The 18,441-nt window shown below is 38.3% G+C and overlaps 1 protein-coding gene across 8 annotated transcripts in view; it reads left to right on the top strand.

Moving 5' to 3' along the window:
* The window catches only part of LOC127621525 (AP2-associated protein kinase 1-like), a 71,661-nt gene that overhangs the window by 30,494 nt on the left and 22,726 nt on the right, over positions 1-18,441 (top strand). For 5 of the 8 annotated variants that reach the window (XM_052095183.1, XM_052095181.1, XM_052095179.1 and 2 more), the window contains exons 11-14: positions 1,274-1,467; positions 7,256-7,449; positions 9,310-9,488; positions 18,315-18,416. In XM_052095183.1, the coding sequence (XP_051951143.1) occupies positions 1,274-1,467; positions 7,256-7,449; positions 9,310-9,488; positions 18,315-18,416 (669 nt within the window). The remainder of the gene's footprint in view (positions 1-1,273; positions 1,468-7,255; positions 7,450-9,309; positions 9,489-18,314; positions 18,417-18,441) is intronic. The other 3 variants (XM_052095185.1, XM_052095182.1, XM_052095180.1) reach the window with 1 other exon arrangement.

Below are 18,441 nucleotides of genomic sequence, written 5' to 3'. Positions count from 1 at the left end.
TAAAATTCACATTTTGTGGATAGGATACATATTGTATTTCTAGTAAGAGCAATACAGTAGGAGCCCAGTACACCCAATCGCAGGGGCTCAGATTTGTGAGTTTACAGCAAAATACTTTTATATCTCCTTTACACACATGATCAGAGACTATCGTGTCCCCATAGGAAGAAGTCTATTGGCATGTCAGTATTTCACAATTATTTGCCCTTCATCTTTTATCTCTGTTGCTCTTTTTCCCCTGATGACACTTTATGTGCTGTATTGACCTGCATGGATCTTTGGCTGACACACAGCTCTAGTATTCCCACTGGTTTAATCAGTGTGTTGTTATTGTGAGAGCTTTTATACCTCATTAATGAGCCTAAGCTATTGAGCCGCTGACACTGTGAATCTCATGGAGTTGTCATTTCACTTTCTGTTTCTGATATCAATGTCAATTAAAGCCCAGGACATTTCATTTGGTAATGAACAACCTGACATATTGTTGTACTTCTGCCATGTTTTAGCACCAGATTAACTGGACAGATAGTCTGGCAGTTAACACTGGCAGAGTCCTGACTAGGCACGGTTTAACAAGTTTAATTTGTCTGTTCGAACTGAAAGCGAAAATGCTGTGTGAGGAGACACAATCACAACGAGATTTCGATGTGAGCGGTGCTAGTCAGCACAACACAGGAGCAATAGATACCAAGAAATGGACAAAATGTCTTTTTGCACGTTGCTTGTCTCAATTGGGTCTGGTTAAAGGGATAGTGCGCCCAAAAATGAAACTTCCCTCATCATTTAATCAGCCTCATGCCATCCCAGATATGTATAACATGATTTCTCCTGCAGAACACAAACAAAGATTTTTAGAAGAATATCTCAGCTTTGTAGTTCCATACAATGCAAGTGAATAGTACCAGAACTTTGAAGCTCCAAAAAGCACATAAATGCAACACAGAGATAATCCAGACGACTCCAGTAATTAAATCCGTGTCTTCTGAAGCAATTGAATTGGTTTTGTATGTAACTCAGTTTTCACAATTTGTTTTTGTCATAAGCAGTCTTGGCCATCATGACGTTCCTATAGACTGCAATGGCAAGATGTAGAGTAAAAACAATGTGTTATATTTTGGTCTGTTATCTCATCTGGGATGGTATGAGGGTGAGTAAATGATGAGAGAATTTCCATTTTTGGGTGAACTATCCCTTTCAAGGGCGTTGATGTTAGGATTAAAAAATGTATATATATTATTTCATTTTTTTTTTCTGTTTGTGTATTGACTTACAGATGTTAGTATAGCTGCCAAGCCTGTTGCTCCTGGCCAATTACAGAACCCTCAGCTTCAACAGATTCCTGTTGCTCAGCAACAAGCCACTCCCAATCCAATACAGGGCACTTCATCTCCACCTCAGACCACACCCCAGCATGGACAAATGTATGTGCAACAGCAACCTGCAGCACTTTTTACTGGTCAACAACAGGTAACTGCTAAACACAAAATAATCTTTGTCATTGATATTTAATGTATTTTTCCTTTTGAAGTCGATATGAAATCAAAATTGACATTCACATTCTTAATATATGGTCCTGTTCTTATTGTGCATTTCAAAATTTTTTCTCTGCAATCTTTCATCAGCATGTAATAACTTGCTCCACCACTGAAACGATTTTTCTTTTTAGCTGATGTCACAAAGGCCATGTGGGCGGGGATAATAATGTTAACCAATAGCCAAATAGCTGTTTGGAAAAAACGTTTTGGCTACGATTTTACACAATGCATTTATTTGTGGAAACGGCGTATTCACAACACAAGTTATGCACACTGACTGTTCATTCGCTATAATGTTTGTGCAAGTTGGAATTAACTACATTTATGTATGAATTTGTCTTAAAATCTATTTTGATTTTCATTTAAGTTACAATAACGAACAAACACAATCTGTTTTAACTAATACACACAAATTATTGTATTGTTTTTGTACATACTGAATACATCATTAAAACATTCATAGTGTAGGTTGGAAAAAGTATGTGAACCCCTAGGCTAATGACAAAAGCTAATTAGTGTTAGGAGTTGGCCAACCTGGCATTGGAGGTGTGCGTTGGAGATACTTTGACTTATAAAAAGCACTCAAATATTTTGAGTTTGCTATTCACAACAAGCATCTGTTGACGTGGACCATGCCTCGCAAAAAGAGATTTCAGAAGACATACGATTGCATGTTGCTTTGCATTAAGTTGGAAAGGGTAGCAATGTTATCTTGAAGAGTTTAGATATTCATCTGTCCACAGTTAGACAAACTGTCTATAAATGGAGATGATTTAGTACTATAGCTACTCTTCCTACAAGTGGCTGCCCAGCCAAGAAGACTCAAAGGGCACACCGCAGAATGCTCAATGAGGTAAAAAAAGAATCTTAGAGTGACAGCTAAAGACTTGAAGGAATCAGTGGAACTGGTTAACATCTCTGTTTATGAGTCTACTATACGAAAACCATTAAACAGGCATGGAGTCCATGGCAGGACACCACGAAGGAAGCTGCTGCTTTCCAAAAAAAACATTGCTGCGTGCCACTGAGAAAATGTTTTGTGAATCTAAGGTTGAATTGTTTGGGAAGAACACGCAGTACTACATATGACATAAAAAGGGCACCGCATACCAACATGAAAACATCACCAGCTGAAGCTCAGTAGAAGTTGGATGATATAGAAGGACAAGAAAATCCACCTTGTGAAGTGGCCCAGTCAGAGCCCAGATCTTAACCCAATAGAGATGCTGTGGAATGACCTCAAGAGAGAAGTTCACACCATACATGTGTGGCCGAGCTAAAGCAGTTTTCTAAGGAAGAATGGTCCTAAATTCCTTTTAAACGTTGCGCAGTTTTTAATCTGCAACTACCGGAAAGGCTTGGTTGAGGTTATTGCTGCCAAAGGAGGATCAACCAGTAATTAAACCCAAGGGTTCACTTACTTTTTCCAAAGCACTGTCAATGTTTAATGGGATATGTTTAAAAAATGCATGAAAGATTCTAATTGTTAGTGTGTTGTTAGCTGAAGATGAGATCACATTTTATGACCAGTAAATCCAGAAAACCAACCAGTTCCAAAGGGTTCACATTCTTTTCTAACCACTGTATATGCTGTGTATATAGTGATAAATCTCATGGGTTGTGAATGCTGTTTCATGTTGACTTGATCATTTGTAACATTTGCAAAAATGTTTCTTTAATCATTGTGTTGTCAATTGTTGCACCTACCTCCCTGTTTTAGCAGCTTCAATCAACACAGATCTGCAATTTACCTGCACAAATGGTTGCACCTACCTCCACCCCTGTTTCCACACCCTCTAAACTAAAGAATAGGGCACCCCCTCCACCCACACTTCACCCTCAAACCAACCGCCAGGCAGGTCAGGCAACTTTATCAGCAACTGTACATACAAAAACAACAAAAGCTACCGCCCACACCCCGCCTGCACAATACTCACAGACAAACAGTTTAGATGGCGATATCTCTGTGTCCCGATCTGGGACTGTGCCTGTCCAACCTAAAACCAAAGCTTTGGCGCCTCCACCTCCTACATCACATGTTTCCACCCCTCCTCTACCTAAAACCACCTCAGTAGCACCCCCTCCATCTGCTGAGCCTGAAGTGGACCCAGGGCAGACGGTAACACTCCACCATCTGCGTCTGCTCTGATGATACGATCTTTGTAGTGATTCAGTTGACTTTCAACAACTACTATCCTCTTCTTGTTGGTTTTCCATGCACCTTAAGGCCAGAAACATTTACGCAAGTATGCAAACACAAATGCTTGGCAACATTTTACACTAATGTCCGGGATAGTGCCCCTTGCAGCAACACTGAGAATGCAACGTGAACTGGCGTTGGGTTTTGAATTGCAGTCTGACACATTTCGAATTGCAACAACTCGCTTGTGTAGCTACAAGCGTTTGTGTTTATGTACATGCGTAGATTGTTTCATGCCTGAAACATCATTACCTTAAAGAAATTAGTACTCATACTACACTGTCAAAAAAATTGGTTACACTAGTAACTACAAAAGGCCACATGATGACTTTAAGTTGATGTAGAGTCAACATTCCAGTAGCAATAATTAAAACACATGTAGAGACAGTGCACAGTGTTACTCACACAGACATTAAAAACCATCAGGGTAACTCATGACAATATAATTATGCAAAACAAATGAACTGAACTACATAAAATAAAACACAGAACACCCAAATGTGCATAACTGAATTAAAAAATAAGAAGGACACTATGCGTCACACAGGGACTTCTGGGATGCCCGCTTATTGTTTTTCACAGTAATTTTAACAGTTTACTGTATAAGTACATGTATTCTCTTTTTAAACATAAAACACATTTTTACTGTTAAATATACAGTAAACGTTTACTGTATTTACCGTATAATTACATGCATTGTCTTGTTGAAAAAAAACAAAATATATATATATTTACCGTATAATTTAAAGTGGACATTTGTTACAGTGTACAAGGTTATGCAGGTGGTAGTTAACTTATAATGTGTTAAATCATCATTTTTTATATCAAGATTTTAGCTTAAAATGTATATGAAAGTATTTGGGAAAGTGTATACACTCACCTAAAGGATTATTAGGAACACCTGTTCAATTTCTCATTAATGCAATTATCTAATCAACCAATCACATGGCAGTTGCTTCAATGCATTTAGGGGTGTGGTCCTGGTCAAGACAATCTCCTGAACTCCAAACTGAATGTCAGAATGGGAAAGAAAGGTGATTTAAGCAATTTTGAGCGTGGCATGGTTGTTGGTGCCAGACGGGCCGGTCTGAGTATTTCACAATCTGCTCAGTTACTGGGATTTTCACGCACAACCATTTCTAGGGTTTACAAAGAATAGTGTGAAAAGGGAAAAACATCCAGTATGCGGCAGTCCTGTGGGCGAAAATGCCTTGTTGATGCTAGAGGTCAGAGGAGAATGGGCCGACTGATTCAAGCTGATAGAAGAGCAACTTTGCCTGAAATAACCACTGCTACAACCGAGGTATGCAGCAAAGCATTTGTGAAGCCACAACACGCACAACCTTGAGGCGGATGGTCTACAACAGCAGAAGACCCCACCGGGTACCACTCATCTCCAATACAAATTGGAAAAAGAGGCTACAATTTGCAAGAGCTCACCAAAATTGGACAGTTGAAGACTGGAAAAATGTTGCCTGGTCTGATGAGTCTCGAGTTCTGTTGAGACATTCAGATGGTAGAGTCAGAATTTGGCGTAAACAGAATGAGAACATGGATCCATCATGCCTTGTTACCACTGTGCAGGCTGGTGGTGGTGGTGTAATGGTGTGGGGGATGTTTTCTTGGCACACTTTAGGCCCCTTAGTGCCAATTGGGCATCGTTTAAATGCCACGGCCTACCTGAGCATTGTTTCTGACCATGTCCATCCCTTTATGGCCACCATGTACCCATCCTCTGATGGCTACTTCCAGCAGGCTAATGCACCATGTCACAAAGCTTGAATCATTTCAAATTGGTTTCTTGAACATGACAATGAGTTTACTGTACTAAAATGGCCCCCACAGTCACCAGATCTCAACCCAATAGAGCATCTTTGGGATGTGGTGGAACGGGAGCTTCGTGCCCTGGATGTGCATCCCACAAATCTCCATCAACTGCAAGATGCTATCCTATCAATATGGGCCAACATTTCTAAAGAATGCTTTCAGCACCTTGTTGAATCAATGCCACATAGAATTAAGGCAGTTCTGAAGGCGAAAGGGGGTCAAACACAGTATTAGTATGGTGTTCCTAATAATCCTTTAGGTGAGTGTATTTAGGTGTTTGTCACCATTTCTTTCAAGTTTACACCATTTTTAATGGCCTCCATTAGTTAATTTTGAATGTCCTGCAGTGACAACTAAATTTTTTAAAGCACAAATATTCCTTGTAGTTACAAACATTCAGTGTTGGGTAAGATACTTAAAAATAGTAGACCACTACAAATTACTGATTATTTCTCTAAAATTAGAGAATCACTCTATCAATCAATCAATTGATCACTCAATCAATCTAAAATAGATTGCTTTACTAATTACTACATTGAAAAGGTAATCATACTACTAATTACTTTTAAGTTACTTTCTAAAAAACTTTTCTGCTCAACAAATTCAAAATAATGGCTATATTTATTTCTTGTTCATTGTTACACACACAGCACCTCACATTTCTCACTTACAATGACTCGTTACAGGAGCATCATTTATGCATTCTACATAGATCATATTTTAGAAATAAGCATAACCCTTTAATGTATTTAAAAGTATTTGAATTAATTGAAAGTCAGTAACGGTAACCTGATTACAAGAATTTAAATGTAATTTGTTACACAAGATTTGCTAAAAGTAATGAGATTAAAGTAACTAATTACTTTGTTATTGGATTACATGCAACACTGCAAATATTCCATGTTAAAATGGTAGTTACTATGAGGTCATACGTAATAGGCATAGTAAGTCACAATAAATATAAAATAATCAGCTACATATGCTGTTAAAAATATTTTTAGATGTATTATTGCCTGTTGCACTGTTAGTTACCCATGTATGAGCAACTAGAAGTGAAGAGATTTTTACATTTCAAATGAATATAAATGACCCATTCATCTAAGAGCAGACATTTAAAATTTCAAAGGTGAAGTTTGAGGTATTTTCTCATTTCAAAATCTGTGAGATTTGTCATCTTTTGTACATCTGAAGTTCTTTAGCTCTTAAAAACTAAGGGGCTATTCACATTAAAAACATTCTTGTGTTCAAAATCAGCTAGATGCAGCACAGTGAAGTGGAACAGATCTCATGGGTCGTAAGACACATTTTTAAAAGTTTAAACGATTTTATGTTTAGTCATGAAACTTTACAGTATATGGCGCAAGCCAGTATGTACAGCATGTTAGCGTTCAATTGTTCTATCTGCAGCAGCATTGTAAGCAGATCTAGTCTTGCCCATTATAAGATGGAACATCTAAACTTGACGTTGCATCTTAAAAATGTGTTGCTCATGGCGTGAGATGCTGAAAAACAGACAGAAATTTCAAATATATCACAGATGGACGCAAGAATGTAAACTGTGTGAACACCCCTTAACATCTTTTCGTAGTATCTTTCTCTCCTGTAATTTCAGAAATTAATTGGCCAAATTAATATCCTCCAGCATCTGTTGTCTTTAATATTGCTCTTCCTTTATACTTTTCTTTCTGTAAAGTCTGTAGCTGTGAGTCGTGGGGCGCATAAATTCGGCTCTTTGACTCCTCCCTCTTCTCCTAAGACTGCTCCAAAGGCAGGGCACAGACGAATTCTGAGCGATGTCACACGCAGCACCATATTTGGAGTTCCTGTAAGTCAGTCCACTCAACTGCTTCAAGCCGCCGCAGCAGAGGCCAGCCTGAACAAGTCCAAGTAAATCATACAGATACCAAATCTATCATTTTACAATTTATTTTTTGTACTTTACATCATTGAGCATTTAGTAAAGTTAAAAATTCAGACTGTTTCAAGTGTACTTCACAACTAGGTTAAAAGCAAGGAGGCAACATTAGGACATTTTAAAGGGAAAATGGGATTGTTCTTGATCTTTTGAAATAAGAGTTTGATATGCACATACAGTTGAAGTTTACATACAATAACTATTTACATAGGATCACTACTTTATTTTAAGAATGTGAAATGTAGACATAATAGTAGAGAGAATGATTTATTTCAGCTTTTATTTGTTTCATCACATTCCCAGTGGGTCAGAAGTTTACATTATTTTTTTTTTAGTATTTGGTAGCTTTGATTTTAAATTGTTTAACTTGGGTCAAATGTTTTGAGTAGTTTCTCACGATAAGTAGCTGGAATTTTGGCCCATTCCTCCAGACATAACTGGTGTATCTGAGTCAGGTTTGTAGACCTCCTTGCTCGCTCATTCTTTTTCAGATCTGCCAACACATTTTCTATGAGGTCAGGGCTTTGTGATGGCCACTTCAATACCTTGACTTTGTTGTCCTTTTGCCTCAACTTTGGAGGTATACTTCGGGTCATTGTCCATTTGGAAGACACATTTGTGAACTAGCTTTAACTTCCTGACTGATGTCTTGAGATGTAACTTCAATATATCCACATATTTTTCCTTCCTCATGATGCCATCTACTTTGTGACATGCACCAGTCCCTCCAGCAGCAAAGCACCCCCACAACATGATGCTGCCACCGCCATGCTTCACGATTGGGATGGTGTTCTTCGGCTTGCAAGCCTCACCCTTTTTCCTCCAAACATAACGATGGAAGTTATGACCAAACAGTTACATTTTTGTTTCATTAGACCAGAGGACATTTCTCTAAAAAGTAAGATCTTTATCCTCATTTGCAATTGCAAACTGTAGTCTGGCTTTTTATGGTGGTTTTGGAGAAGTGGATAATTCCTTGCTGAGCAGCCTTTCGGGTTATTTCGATATAGGACTTGTTTTACTGTGGATATAGATACTTGTCTACCTGTTTCCTCCAGCATCTTCACAAGGTCCTTTGCTGTTGTTCTAGGATTGATTTGCACTTTTTGCACCAAACTACATTCTTCCCAAGGAGACAGAATGTGTCTCCTTCCTGAGCTGGCTGTGTGGTCCCATGGCATTTATACTTGCATATTATTGTTTGTACAGATGAACGTGGTACCTTCAGGCATTTGGAAATTGCTCCTAAGGATGAGCCAGACTTGTGGAGATCAACAATGTTTTTTTTTATGAGGTCTTTGGTGATTTCTGTTGATTTTCCCATGATGTCAAGCAAAGAGGCACTGAGTTTGAAGGTAGGCCTTAAAATACATCCGCAGGTACTCCTCCAATTCAGGACACCTCCAATCAGAAGCTAACTTGCTAATTGTCTAAAGGCTTGACATAATTTTTTGGAATTTTCCAAGCTGCTTAAAGGCACAGTTAACTTAGTGTATGTAAACTTCTGACCCACTGGAATTGTGATATAGTCAATTAAATGTGAAACAATCTGAAATTACTCGTGTCATGCACAAAGTAGATGTCCTAAACATCTTGCCAAAACTATTGTTTGCTAATATTAAATCTGAAAGATGAGTTTTAATGACTTCAACCTATGTGTATGTAAACTTCTGACTTCAACTGTAAATGTTTTCATAATCATTTCACACACATTATATCTTGACTAACATTATGAGTGGACTTCAGGTAGGACTAATTAAATACCTAGGTGTAGAAAATGGTCCCTTGACATCATTTAAACTGTGTTTATATTGTTTTTGTGTCTGCTGTAGGTCAGCTAGCACCACTCCCTCTGGTTCTCCACGTTCATCTCAGCAGAGTGTTTATCAGTCAGGGGACGCTTCAGGCTCATCGGCTGGAGCCCTAGCATCGTGGAACCCCTTTGGTGATGATAATTTCTGCAAACTTACAGCAGAAGAGCTGCTCAACAAGGACTTTGCCAAACTTGATGGTAAAATCACATGCTTTCAAAGTATTCAAAGTACTTTTTATTTAGTATTTTTTAATGATATTTCTATATGATACTTTATTAAATATACTGTACTATTTATTACTCTGTTAGTATATGTAAATCATAATAAGGGTTGAAGAGTAATGGAATACATGTAACAGGATTACGTATTTAAAATACAAAATATTAGGTACTGTATTCCACTTCAGTTACAATTTAAATCGTTGGTAATCCGATTACAGTTACATTCAAAAAGACTTTTGATTACTGAAGAGATTACTTAGCATTTTATTGCCATTTATTGACTATTCTGTTGGAAAACATTTATAAATTATATGATATGAGTAGCGTTTGAACAGCAGTCAATCACTTTCTTATGTTGTGTTACATTCAGACAAGTTCATAATGTTGTGAGTGAAAAGGTGGATATGACGTCATTGAGGAACTTTCCCTTGGAAGCTTAATAGAGGAGCTACATAATGTTTCTACAGCTTAAAAACAGTTAGAAACGCTTTGACAGGTGAAACACAAATCCAATAAATAAACGATTACATGCCATTTCAATGTTTTTATGTGGTTAGGGTATTTTTTACAAGAAATGCTAAATGTAGCCTTTAACACAGGATAGAAATCTACAAATAAGATATTTTCTGCATTATTCTATGAATAGAATCCACATAAGATCAGATAATGATGTCATTGTGTACACTCTGTGGAGTTTTGAAGTTTGGAGCAGCAAAAATAGTTAACCTTGTGTAAATTGTCATGTAAACATTTAGTTTTTGCTAAGCTAAAATCCTATTTCTTGTCTTTACATTACATTAATGTATTACCAGATGCGATTTATTATTTATAATGAAATCTATGACAACAATTCACATTGGAGCATAACGTTTTTCTCTAGTAAGACCTTTGAAAATAGAGCAAAGATGTACTGCAAAAATCTTATACTTAATGAGAATTTTAATATTATTTTTCTGTAAAAATATTTAAAAAACAATTCTATGCCAGTGCTGAAGAAGTAATCCAAAGTATTTTGATTATGTTACTGACCTTAAGTAATCTAATGGAATACATTACAAATGACATTTTACAGCATGTATTCTGTAATCTGTAGCGGAATACTTTTTAAACGTAACCTTCAGAGTCAGAATTGACTTTATTGCCAAGTAAGTTTTCACATACAAGGAATTTGCCTTGGTGTTTGATGCATACAATAACACTAAACAAAGTAAGATAAATAATTAACTATATTTAAGATACAATATATAGAGAAAAAGTAAAGTGACTGGTTTTAATAAAGGAGCTGTACAGTTGTGCAAATTATGTGCAGAATATGAACCATAGAATGTGCAAATGTTCACTGTTCTCAGTTGTTCACAGTTCACAGAAAGGTTTGAGCATATTAAAAATGGCAAAAACCAGATAAATATTTTTTAAGTTGATGCAAGACAGATGTGGAAACTATGTTAATGTTACGTGTAGTGTCTATGGAGGTGGGATAAGAAGTGCCAGGAGGGTCCTAGGCCTTAGTTATGAAGCCAGCTGCATACGGGAAGAAACTGTTCCTGTGGCGTGAGGTTTTGGTTCTGATTGACCGTAGCCACCTGTCGGAGGGGAGTGTCTCAAAGAGATTATGTCCTGGGTGGGAGGGGTCAGCCACAATCTTTTCCGCCCGCCTCAGGGTCCTGGAGGCATACAGGTCCTGGAGAGACGGCAGACTGTATCCAACCACCTTCTCAACAGAATAAATTACATGTTGCAGTCTGCTTTTGTCCTTGGCAGTGGCAGCAGCATACCAGATGGTGATTGAGGAGGTGAGGATGGACTCAATGATGAAGGTGTGGAAGGGCACCATCATTGTCTTCGGCAGGTTGAACTTCTTCAGCTGCCGCAGGAAGTACATCCTCTGCTGTGCTTTTTTAATTAGAGAGCTGATGTTCAGCTCCCACTTGAGGTCCTGGGATATGATGGTTCCCAGGAAGCGGAAGGACCTCCACAGTGTCAACTGGAGAGTCACACAGGATGATGGGGGTGGGTGGGCCTGGGTTCTTTCTGAAATCTACGACCATCTCCACTGTCTTCACAGCACTGAGCTCCAAGTTGTTCTGACTGCACCAGGTCACCAGATGATCAATCTGCCGCCTGTAGGCGGACTGATCCCCAACAGAGATGAGACTAATGAGGGTGGTGTCATCCGCAATCTTCAGGAGCTTGACAGTCTGGTGACTGGAGGTGCAGCTGTTAGTGTACAGGGAGAAAAGTAGAGGGAAAGAACACAGTCTTGAGGGGAACCAGTGCTGTTTGTCCAGGAGTCAGAGACATGATTTCCTAGCCTCCTTTCACGTGCTGCCTCCTATCAGTCAGGATGTCTGTGATCCACCTGCACGTGGATTCCGGTACACTCAGCTGGGAGAGCTTTTCCTGCAGCAGAGCCGGGATGATGGTTTTGAAGGCAGAGCTCAAATCCACAAACGAGATCCTAGCGTAAGTTCCTGAGGAGTCCAGGTGCTGGAGGATGAAGTGGAGGGCTATGTTAACTGCATCGTCTACTGACCTGTTAGCTCTGTAGGTGAACTGCAGGGGGTCCAGGAGAGGATTAGTGATGGTTTTGATGTGGGACAACACAAGGCGCTCAAATTACTTCATTACCACAGAGGTCAGGGCGACAGGTCTGCAGTCATTAAGTCCTGTGGTCCTTGTTTTTTTGGGGACGGGGATGATGGCGGAGGTCTTGAAGCAGGCTGGCACATGACATGTCTACAGTGAGGTGTTAAAGCTTTCTGTAAACACAGGAGACAGCTGATCAGCACATTGCTTCAAGGTGGATGGAGAGACAGAGTCTGCTTTGCAGGTGTTCTATCTCTTAAATAGTCTGTTTACATCTGTCTCCATGATGAAGAGAGTCGTCATTGTGGTGGGGGAGGAGGGGGCCTCTGAGGTAAGGAGCTGTGGAGAGGACCTGCTGTGATGGGGAGGTGGAGCAGGTCTGGATTCCCATTCCCAAACCTCTTAATAATATACAGTCAGCCGGTTATTGCTAAATAAACCTCGACAGGGTAATCAGGACCCTGATGCGAAGAGGGGTCCTGTATCACACTGAAGGGGTTTATTTTGCAATAACAACTGGCTGACTGTATACAATGTCCAACTTATTACATGGCTACTAACCAAATAAATGCATGGACATAAAATATTGATTTGCATTGAAATATGTAATTATGTGAGAAGAAAGAAGTTGCTGAACAGCTGAAATCCACCTTTGGTTAGCGTCGGAGTTCTGTTGTTGTTTATTTTGTAAAAATGATAGGGATGCACGAAATATCGGCGAATTGGCCAATAACCGAGAAAATCTAAATATTATTATTGCACGACAATGGACTTACCGCCGATATTTTTACTGATAATTTGTTGTGGTTTATTTGCTTGCAACTGAGAATCTCAGTTCTGAAATTGCTCTGTGGATTATTTCAACATCTCTACACCTTGTTACATTGTTTTGGGTCTGGTCTTTATTCATCTGCTGTGAGTAACAACATGCCATTTCTCTATTCTGTTTATGATTCATGAGGCATTAAACCAAAACGCTACAAAAACATGTTATATGTTACTTGGTGGCAATCATTTTAGCTGATTACTTAATGAAACAGAATATGGGAAATTGCACAGCATTGCGATTAAAACAAGCACCAAAACAACCTAGCACTGTTCATAGATCTTCAAAAAAGTTTCATAGAGGGGGGCCTGGATAGCTCAGCGAGTAAAGATGCTGACTACCACACCTGGAGTTCACGAGTTCAAATCCCAGGGCATGCTGAGTGACTCCAGCCAGGTCTCCTAAGCAACCAAATTGGCCCGGTCGCTAGGGAGTGTAGAGTCACATGGGGTAACCTCCTCGTGGTCGCTATAATGTGATTCGCTCTCGGTGGGGCGTGTGGTGAGTTGTGCATGGATGCTGCAGTGGATGGAGTGAAGCCTCCACACATGCTATGTCTCCGCGGTAACACGCTCAACAAGCCACGTGATAAGATGCACGAGTTGACTGTCTCAGACATGGAGGCAACTGAGATTCATCCTCTGCCACCCAGATTGAGTCACTATGCCACTACGAGGACTTATGCCTCCTACACACTACACGACTTTCAAAGATGTCGGATCGTGGTACCGTTCATATTACACAACTGTCTGTCTTGTCATGGAAGTCGTAGCATTTTCAAATTACATGACGAATCTGCGACAGGGGTGAACACATTACAAAACATTTCACTATTGACGAATCCCCGACGACTCTGCCTGGACTCCAAATTACGTTTGACAACAGAGCACACGTGAGAAGGGATACGAGATACAAAAACAAATGCATGATCATTTGTTATGCATTTCAGAATATGGTGTGTAGGTTTTTAATCATATATTTTATTGGTTACAATATGAAGAAGTACCTCCTACTGAAAAATCTACCTATTTTACATGCATTATTACAGCTGTTTGAAGTTCATTATTCTCTCACTGTGAGCGAGTCATCAGGATTATCATAAACACTCTTCAAACCAAATGGGCACCAAACAATTTATGCAAGTGTACTGTCATTTATTTCTCATTCAAATTAGCATACATTGGTTTTATAGGCACATTTCTGGTTCGTTACATCAGCCAAACCTTAAATAACAGCAAATCCAAATTCTACACATTAAATGGAACATATTTCTAAAATAAGAATCTTTTATTAATTAGATGGCAGTTCCGTGTTAAAGGATTAAAAATGCAAAAAAAAAAAAAAAATGGGATATTGGTATTGGCCACAATGAGCTGTGAATGATCAATTATCGGCATCAGCGCAGATATTCCATATCAGTGCATCCCTAGAAAATGACCATCTGGCTGCTCATTATTCATTATTATTAAATTATAAAAATTTATTCAAAATTATTATTATTAAACTTGCCAAATAAATAAATGCACATAAAATATTGATTTTAGTTGAAATTATTTTATTATCTTACTAGTAGAGATTGCACAGTGATCCGAGATGTTGTTGATGTACGGTTGTTACGCAGAGAAATCAAGTGGCTAGATGGCGCCATTGACCAATCAGAATTGAGTATTCCAGAGAGCCGTGCAATAAAAATGTATATGTTTGATTAATTAATTCAGCACATTTTTTTTAAGCCTCAGCAGTGTGATTGCAGTAATGTGTGTGTGTGTGTATGTGTGTGTGTTTGATTATTGTTTGTTTAGAGCTAAGACAGCTGAGAGGTCCTGTCCTGAAAATGATTTCTTGGTTGCAGTCTACGTCTTCCAATATAGGATTTGTCCATGTATAATATATTTATCTTGCTCTCTCTCATTCTGTCTCATACTATGTCTCTCTCAGTCTCCCAGTGCTTGCTAAGAGTCTATTTTTCTGGTTTTAAAGTTTGGTTTTAAACCCGAATTACTTTCTTCCATTGGTTGAGCCATAAGTTCACACGTTGGACTGCTCAAACAGTGCAATGTTTTGATAGGTTGATTTTCAGGGAAATCAACCTATGAATGGCTCACATATACTGGTCTCTGCGTATAAATATAACACACATCACCTTTAAATGTAAAGACCGCATATTCAGCTTCACTATATAACATTGAACATATAATACTGCCAGTTTCCTTTAAGTGTAATTCTCTATTTTAGATGTTTGCTGATGTGTTTTGTGTGTATAAGAGTTTCTTGATGGCTCTCACCAGAAAGCTCAGAGAGTAGATTAACACTCGGGGTTCTTATGTAAGATCAGTCTGCTAATCCTTTGAATCTGATGACACGCCAGTTCGTGCAGGGTAAATTTAAGGCACAGGTAAACCTTTTGAGAGCAGCCAGATGCAAGGTCAGAAAATTGGCCCTTGTCTAGCTCTGTGGAGGTCTATACACACACACTTGACACACACTGTCGGTCATAATAGTAAGTAGTGTTTGTTAAGGCAAGCATCACTAATTGCTCGAGTGGCATAGTTGGCAAGACTAGAAGAACTTTTGTTAATTTATGTTTAAAGGTTGGATGGTTTGCTCTCTACCTTAGTGAAAGTGGGAAAGCATGCGTTCTGTGACCTGAGGACCCCCCACCCCCCACACCACACCTGACCCTAAAGACCTCCTTTCAGTTGCAAAGACTGTCTAAGTGTCTGATCCTTGATTGATCCACATGTATATGGATATTTTTTTTTATATTTAAAGAAACCCTGACAACTGTACTATTTAAACTCATTGCTGGTGTATTATTACTGTAAGTGACTACCACAAAAACTAATAGCTAGTCTTATAGTCGGCTTCCTTCTCCATTCTCTTGCTGAGTTATAACCCTAAGCCCTACGTGATGTGAAGATTGTTTGTCTAACAAAATTAACTAAAGTCTATACTGGGTTTGCATTTGTCTTGATTGGATATCTATTGAACCCCTTAGAGGACAGGGAGGGAATTTCTTTTCTGAAGTTGTTTTGCTTTCCCTTACATTAGCTTTTGTGTTCCCTTACAATAGTTTTGTGTTTCCTGACATTCGTTTTTAAAACCTTGATTTCCACCCAAAAAATTATGCCCAAAATTAACGTCTCTGTTATGATTGAAATCTTGGTTCCCTGAAAGGAGGGAATGAGAATATATTCTGTCTGAACTGCCCCTAACTCATCTGTCTGTGATTTGAGAATGCATGTGCGAAAACAGGCCTTCCAAACATGTTTTATTTTATCATTAACTACAAACCTGAACACCAACCGAACCTGAAGTCCTACTTGAAAAACTGACCCGAACCCAGCCAAAAACTTGACTGGTTCTCCTATGCAGCCTGGGTCAGGTTGCAGACCTCTAATCAGTCTCAATGAGCGGCAGTTTTTAAAACAGTGCTCATCCTTTCAGACAGAGGGATAAGAGGATTCTAAATGGGTTCAGTGATTGTCACTCCTGTGAGGAGCTCCCATAGCGTCAGCTACTGATGCAGCGTCGAAGTGACCGACTTGAAAGAAACCACGGTTTCAGTAAAGTAAGCATGATGTAACCATGAATGCAATAATCATTGTTTCTGTACTAAAACCAAGGTAAACTTAGTGGTTATGGTTTTACTACAAATAATATAGTTGAACTATAGTTATTGTAGAAAATCCAGGGTTAATTTGGAAAAAAGCTATTGCAAGGGAGTGCAAAACTTATTGTGAGAGAAAGCAAAGCTATTAATAGGAATGCAATGCTATTTCAGAAATTAAATTCCCTCCATGTCCTCTAAAGGGCACATTAAAATTAGCTATTTTAATCAAGTTCATTTTTAGATTGTGGTAATACTGCTAAATACTGTTAAAAATGGTTTGTTGCTGGTTTTAAACTCAACATGATATCAAAATTTACCTTGGCTGGTCTTATTTTGCACGTTTCGTCAGTGCATGAATTTCCATATAAAACGTGTCTTCATTAAAAACTCTACCTCTGAAGCAACTTTCTTTTTCAGCTGACGTCAACAAGGGCAGGGAAAATTATGTTAACCAATAGCCAAATATCTATTTAGGTATTGTTTTAGGCTACTGTTGTAGGTAACAGCCTTTCTAAAATCGTTAACACAGTAATTTAATGTGGTAACGTTAATGTAATCAAGTTTACAGCAAAAAAAGCAAATAATGATAGAATTGGAAAAGAATCGTTAGCATTGTGATATGTGGAGATGATCTGGAGAGTGAGTTTGACTTTCAGACTTCACATCCCGGTCAAATATCCCTCTCAAAAGTGGGTGTTGGTGGTGTTTTAGGATGGCAGTATTCCTGCACAATCCACTGCAAACTTGCAAACATTTAGGTTTGGCTCCATTCTGCTGTGGAACACCCAATTTTTATGATCCAATCAATTCCAGATGGTCCCACTCTACAGTTGTTCCCCACTGAATGTTCTGTTACACTCTGAAATCTGTTACATTACAAAAGTCAAATAAGGATCCTTTGCAGTGTGCTCTGCTGTATACTTTTTCAAATGAAGTTCATAAAAGGGGTATTCTATACATACAGAATTTATTTATTTATTTTTGTGCATATTTGCATACTGAAAAAATAGTATGAGTAAAATATGGTAGTAGTAATTCTGAACATATCCACTCACTTTTGTATTTAATCTCTCTTAAATGTTTCTTTTTTTTAGCATTTTGTTTGGCTTTTCAGTTCAGTTTGTGCTCTTGCCTTTTTTCTTTTCTTTTTTACCAACTCATATGCAGTGTTGAGTAAATTACTCAAAGAAAGTAACCAATTAAAATGAATTCTCTCAAATTATAATCAGATTACTTTACAGATTACATAGTGGAAAAGTAATTACATTACTTTAGTTTTAGGTTACTATCTACGTTTTTGTTTGTCCACTCAGCGAAGTTTAAATATTGTCTATATCTTGTTCATTGTCGTACGCAAGTCATACACTCATTTTTAGTTAGCGGGTGCACACACTTCAGCTGGCACAGAAACCCAAACAGACTTGCATATTAATAAGTCATGTTTTAGATGTATTTTTCATTAATAATATATTCTGTATACACTATTATATATTATCATTTTTTGGGGGAAATATGTGTAACCTTAGTATTGTACTTTAAAGTAATTAATTTAATTGAAAGTCAGTAACTGTAATCTGATTACAAAAATTCAAATGTAATGCATTACACTACCTTTGGAGTAAAATGTAATTAGATCACTGTAATTAATTACTTTGTAATCGGATTACACCCAACACTGCTCAAATATCTATTCCTTATGACAAACACTTTTCTGCTTCATATTCTCCTCTCTCCACATGTCTCTCCTCAACTCCTCTCCTCTCTTCTGTTGGAGTAGAGAAGTTGATCGAGGGTTTGAAGTCTCCCGAGCCCTCTTCCTCCCTCATTCTCCCTGATCTTCCATTGAATGACCCCTTCAGCCCTGCAGACTTTAGTCATGGTAACCAGATAATTGTCTGTTCATC

This window comes from Xyrauchen texanus, chromosome 27, assembly GCF_025860055.1.
Source record: "Xyrauchen texanus isolate HMW12.3.18 chromosome 27, RBS_HiC_50CHRs, whole genome shotgun sequence".
Classification (NCBI taxonomy): domain Eukaryota; kingdom Metazoa; phylum Chordata; class Actinopteri; order Cypriniformes; family Catostomidae; genus Xyrauchen; species Xyrauchen texanus.
This window is presented reverse-complemented; position numbering and strand designations above follow the sequence as displayed.